This window comes from Gavialis gangeticus, unplaced genomic scaffold (genome assembly GCF_001723915.1).
Source record: "Gavialis gangeticus isolate Ggan-Ray unplaced genomic scaffold, GavGan_comp1, whole genome shotgun sequence".
Classification (NCBI taxonomy): domain Eukaryota; kingdom Metazoa; phylum Chordata; order Crocodylia; family Gavialidae; genus Gavialis; species Gavialis gangeticus.
The window spans coordinates 8,418,579-8,424,260 of record NW_017729015.1 but is presented as its reverse complement, the minus strand read 5'-3'; the positions used below and the strand labels follow the sequence as shown (position 1 = coordinate 8,424,260).

The following is a 5,682-nucleotide window of genomic DNA, read 5'->3' as shown; positions in this document are numbered from 1 at the left end:
CCCCCCTCCCCCAGCCCTGCTGGTGCCCCTTGCCCACCATGGCCCTCCCTGTCCAGCTGGAGCAGGCCCCCAGTTGCCAAGGCTATGGGGCCAGGGACGCAGGTCTGCAGCCTCCTGCCCCCCGCAGCAGTGCCTAAGCCCCAGCTGCTGCCTGCAGGAGGTGGCAGCTGCTGTGGCCCAAGCATGGAGCCCAGGTCCCCCTCCCCCGTGGGTGGCATAGCTGGAGCAGAGCTCCCTGCCGCTGCACGCACTCCCAGGTGACAGGGGGGCATGTGCCCCCCAGAACTGTGTGGGGTGGGTACGGGCTGGCTGTTGTAGGCTTGGGCTCCCCGCCCTGCTGCACTCCGCCCAGGGCCTCCACAGCCCGGTGAGCATGGCAGGGCAGAGCAGGGCTGGGTGGGGAAGCTCCTTGCTGCCACAGGCCCTGCACCATGGTGGCAAAGCGCCCTCAGCCTGCCCGGCTGTAGTGGGGGTGGTGGCATAGAGTTGCAACCCTTGCTGCTGCTGGGCAGGCAGGGGGTGCTTTGCTAGGGTGGCGTGGGGCTCACAGTGGCGGCAACGAGCTTCCCCACCCAGCCCCGCTCTGCCCTGCCATGCTGGGTCCCAGTTGTTGTGTTGCGAGGGGCATTAGGGCAGGATGCCTGAGCCTGCAGTGGGCAGCCCACACCATGCACAGATCTGGGGGGTATGTGCCCCCCTGTGCCCCTGGGAGTGCGTGCAGTGGCAGGGAGCCAGCCTCCTGCCACCCCTGGGACAAGCCACCCATGGCTCTGTCCCACTCCCCACCAGGGCCCTGCAACCACGCATTGCAACCTGGAGCCCCAAGCCCCACACACTGCCCAGCTGGGCAGCATCCCACCCCCAGCCCTGCCTAACTCCCTCCCTCCCTGTGGGGGCTCAATTCCCTCCACTCCCCAACTTATCTGCTGGAGCTGCTCTCCAGGCTGCCTGGTGGTCATGTGCGTGTACATGTACATGTTACCCCCTGCCTGATTGTCCTCCCCCTGCTCCCCCAGCCCCTTGCAGGCTAGAACTCTGCCAGCCTGCAGAGAGCTCTTCGCAAAACAGAAAAATCTGTGTTTCTCTGTTCAAATGAAAAACCCACATTTTTCTCAGGTAAAAGAGAAAATCCATATTTTTTTCTGTTTCCCATGGGAAATGGAAAACCCAGATCCCTGGTTATAAGCATGTGTTATAGTTTCAAACATCAGAACAGTTTCAGGCAGCATAAAAACAGATACGAAATTAAGAGCGTCTTGTGCAACTCCACTGGCTACACAGATGCTTCTCATTTGAGATGATATAACCTATGATATTTGCAATTAGCCTAATATGGTACTAAATGGATTCCAACCACTGCTTCTCTCGCCTGGAACATTCTCTAATGGAGATTTAAAAAAAAATTACATTCTATTAGATGTAATTGCCCTAACCAGGCGCTGCACATGACTAAGGGTGTACCAAGCTAATACTGTACATCAGAGCCACAATTATGCTACAGAGCACAGTATTTCCTCCAAGTTTAAAATCCCACAACCTGATGATTAGCTCACAAGACAAGACATATGGGTAAAAACAGAACACAAGAGACATTTGTGGTTAGGGAAGCATACTAGGTACTCAGGAGATCTGGGTTCAATTCCCAGCTATGCTATAAGTTTCCTGTGTGACCTCAGTCAAATAGCTGCAATGGAAGTTGGAGGGGGTAAAGCACCTCTGGAAACTCACTTGCTTACTGAGGATGAATTAACTCGTGACTGGAAGTGATTAGATAAAGCATGGGAACATCCAGAGTGACTTTTGGGGATGGTACAAACAAAGACCCTCTTGCAGGAACGGTTTTGTGAAGTATGTTATTTAGCAACAAGAGAGGTTTGTTAGAGTGAAAAGGTCAGTGGGATGAACGCAGATAAAATTGTAACAAGTGTATCTCACACATTTGGGCAATATTACAATTCAGCGATACAAAGCAAAAATCTTGGGGTCTACTCCCAGTTGGATGGGAGACTCACTACAATATTCTGGGTAGGCTGGAATCTTTCCTCCCTCAATTTTCCCCTAATAATCTATAAATGAGAGACCTGTCTACTTCCTATGATTGTTTCTAATGCACTTTGGGATCTGCAGGGGGAAGAGGCCATGGAAGAGTCACAGGGAAGATCCTCAGCTCATATGAACCACAACCGCTTCACTGAAGTCAACGGAGCTAGGATTACTCAACACCAGCTCAAGATATGCCTCCAAATATTCGTGTACAAACTCACCAAGTCCTGCATCTCCTGGGATTACCCAATCACCAGGCCTCAAAGAAGTCACATGACTGCCAACTTCTATTACTTCTCCAACACCTTCATTTCCTCCTACTGCAGGCAAGTCAGACAGAAGGGCATAAGTCCCTGGAAGAGAAGCCAAATCATGATAAACATATTACACCAAAAGGCATAATGAACAACAGGCATCTCTTAACTTCTGTTCTGTATGAGTTCAGACCTACACCATAGTAACACTGAGAAGCAGGCCTAAATCTTTCACAAAAACCTACAGGGAACGTCATTAAAATTCTTACAGTCTGTTTGCGTAATTGCTCATTTGACAGCATGTTGCTAGTCAGCAGGAATTCCTCACACAGGAATGGAAGCAAAGCCAACTTTTTGCTTATAAACTCTGAAATCACAGAAACCATAGTTACCTTGGATCATGTTGATGTCTGATGGATTGATGGGGGCAGCTAGCATTTTAACGTGGACCTCAGAACCACCTAGTTCTCCAAGCTCTAGGTCCTTTAACCTAAACAGAGAAAGGCTAATATTAATGAACTCGGGCCGCAGTCTGTCCAGGAGCTGGAGTAGGGCAGAGCACTTTGCAGGCAGGCATGCGGCCCTGCTCCCGCTGACTTGTGAGCGTGCTGGCAAGAGAGGCAGGGGAGCAGTGCAGTGTCCTGGATGATATCCTGGATTTCTGGGATTTCTACATGATCAGCCTATCACTGAATGACTAGCACTTGTGCCAATACCCCAACAAAAAGAATACAGCAGTTCACACTGCCCAGAGCTTGTGCTGCCAAATACCTGAATTTTTTTTTTTTTTTTTTTTTAAAAGAAAAAGGTAAATTGCAAACTTTGGCCTTGACTACACAGGAATGATTTTCAGTATTTATCTAATGGAAACTTAAACCAGGATGATTTCACTAGAACAACCCTGGAATAAGAGCAGGCGTGTCCAATTATCCGATTTAGTTTGCTGAGTACATGCTAAACCTAAGAAGAGCTCTTTCATCCTATAATTAATGACCACATGGAGGGTTACACTGGTATAACTGGTAAAACTTTTCCATAAACTTAGAGTCAGCAGCCAAAAAATTGTGTATTATGGGGGACCCAGCAACTTTAGACCTCTATACTCCATAGTTCTGTACAAGTATGGTGTAAAAAGATGACACCAGTGGAGGTGCAAGACAGGTTAGATATACATGGGAAAGCTATGCCAGACAGCAGGAGCAGTAAAGATAATTCTTCTGCCACCAGTTTTGAGATTGCAGCAATAATAGCAGTCCTGTGCTTGGTTAGTGGAAGGAGATGGGTAAGCTGGAGTGAGTCCAGAAAGCATTTTAATAATTACAGCAATTATTAACTACATGTGAACAGACTTGAGAAGCTGTGGCTCTGAAGAAGATGGCAATGAGAAGCTTGCACTTGGCTGCCAATTTTAGGAGCGTGGTTATTTAGCTGTGATTTCATCCTGTTTGGTGCATATCACTAGGAACTATATAAATGTATTTTTTTTCCTGTGCTGGCTAAATGTCCCCCCCGCCTCTCCCCCTGTAAGTTGCATGGCTGATTTCTACATCAATCTAAGTTTTGAATTAAATAGCACAATGTACTTGTCAGAAGGCTTTTAACACTTCAGAATTTGCATGCTGAAGACCTTAAGCTGCACTGAAATTCTAAGGAGGTCACAAGTGAAACTGCATGAATGTGCAGGCCTTTTGTCAGTGGTAGCCTGGGCTCCAACACAACCAAGTTTAAATGGATGCTTGCAAACTCTGAATCAATGGGACTTAGATATGTGCTTAAAAACTTTGCTGATTGGGGCCGCTGTCCTTCGGCTTTGAAGCCATTTCATCACATGCCAAAGCCATTAAACAGTGGGCCAAATCCACCTTTGGTGCAACTCCCTGCACATCAGGGAGGATTGTGTATAAATTCTGCAATGTGCAGCAGGCTCTACAGAACAGGGCTGCATTAGAACAGACTTTGGTCCCTGAAGGCAAAGGCCAGGATTTTTAAAGCTACGCAAGCTCAGGAGACAAATCGAGTAGACTCCTCTCTAGCTTTTGCTGCTATTCCTCCATTATCTTGGCTCAAGCTTGTCTGAGAGGCACAGGCTGAAAGGCTCAAGGATTTACCTGAAAAAGATGAGTATTTTATATCTCTCGCTGGGTGTCAGATATGCAACAGTTTAGCTCAACACTATGCTGACCCAGATGTCCCAAATAAGAATGATGTAACCTGCTGAGCATCTTACTCCTTTACAGAGTTGCCATTTTTGGATTTTTAAACCAGAAAGACAAACTTGTAAGTAAAGCTGGAGTTAGGAAGGGGATGCCCCAGGTTGGAAGATGACGCTGCTCAGAATTGAAGAGCTGCGTAAGGAAGCCTTGCACAGCCATCAGTCACAAGGATGGTCATCATTCCCAGAGTAACACCATGATTATATTAATGCACAAACTAAGACATTTACCTGAGGATTGCAATTCTGCAATACCTAGCAGTGGAGTAGGGACAGCATTGAATTTCCTGGCTTTTATTGGTTTCAGCTAGACCTGTACGCTTGTCCTTGCAAAGGGAGTTTTAGACAAGGTGGCTGGAAGGTTACATTAAGAGTGTTCTCTGTATGTTTAATGCCTGTATAAAGTGAGCACAAGCAGTTGTTGCGGAGCATGCTGGCTAGAATTACTGGAATTAAGTTTGGTTTGGTATGGAGCTATTTCAAGAGAATTGTGAAGGTTTCTCCATGGAAACTATAATGACTCTATTCACAGCTTTAAGATCCCAACGGTTTAAATCAACAGATCATGGACACAATCGCTCATTTAAAGCCATTACTGTCAATAGGAATCTGTGTGTGCACGGTAAGTACACATATCAAAGTCCTTATAGATGGAGTAGCTGGAGTTTTGTGCAGCACCGTGCTAAACTCAGAGGGGGTTTTATTGCTCGACTCTGCTGGGAATTCTCTCGCATCTGTTTCGAGCTAATCAGTACACAGTAGCTACCACCCATGTGGGAGGCTGTGCACGGCTGTTATGGTGCAGTCCCTACAGGAGTGTGCAGCAGTTTCTACATGATACAGTTTACCTTGTTAGAGGAAAACAGTTCCAGTTTCCTCAACCTCCTGCAGCTGCTTGAGTTCCCTTTTCCTCATTACATAGAGATGCTAAATGATCTTTCCAGGGAGGGGCTTATTGTATTTATGATCAGTCTTCCCTTGAGCACCCAAAACTCTCACTGAAGTCAATGGGAGTCCTGAGACCTTCCATTAACACGGGCATATTTAATTCAGTAAGGACCCTGGGGGGAATGGGTTCATGGCACAGAGCAGCAGTTCACTTTTACCCAACTATTTCTGCAATGCTTTAGATTAAGGATAATGCTTTTCCAGCAGAAAAAGCAGCCAGCTTTT

General features: G+C 47.1%; 1 protein-coding gene across 2 annotated transcripts in view; it reads right to left on the bottom strand.

Annotated features, from left to right (window-relative positions):
• MECR (mitochondrial trans-2-enoyl-CoA reductase) overlaps positions 1-5,682 on the bottom strand; it is a 37,382-nt gene that overhangs the window by 16,437 nt on the left and 15,263 nt on the right. For both annotated transcript variants that reach the window (XM_019512145.1, XM_019512146.1), the window contains exons 2-3: positions 2,690-2,787; positions 2,265-2,396 (exon numbers count right to left, since the gene is read on the bottom strand). In XM_019512145.1, coding sequence (XP_019367690.1) covers positions 2,265-2,396; positions 2,690-2,735 — 178 coding nt within the window. In that variant the 5' untranslated portion in view covers positions 2,736-2,787. The remainder of the gene's footprint in view (positions 1-2,264; positions 2,397-2,689; positions 2,788-5,682) is intronic.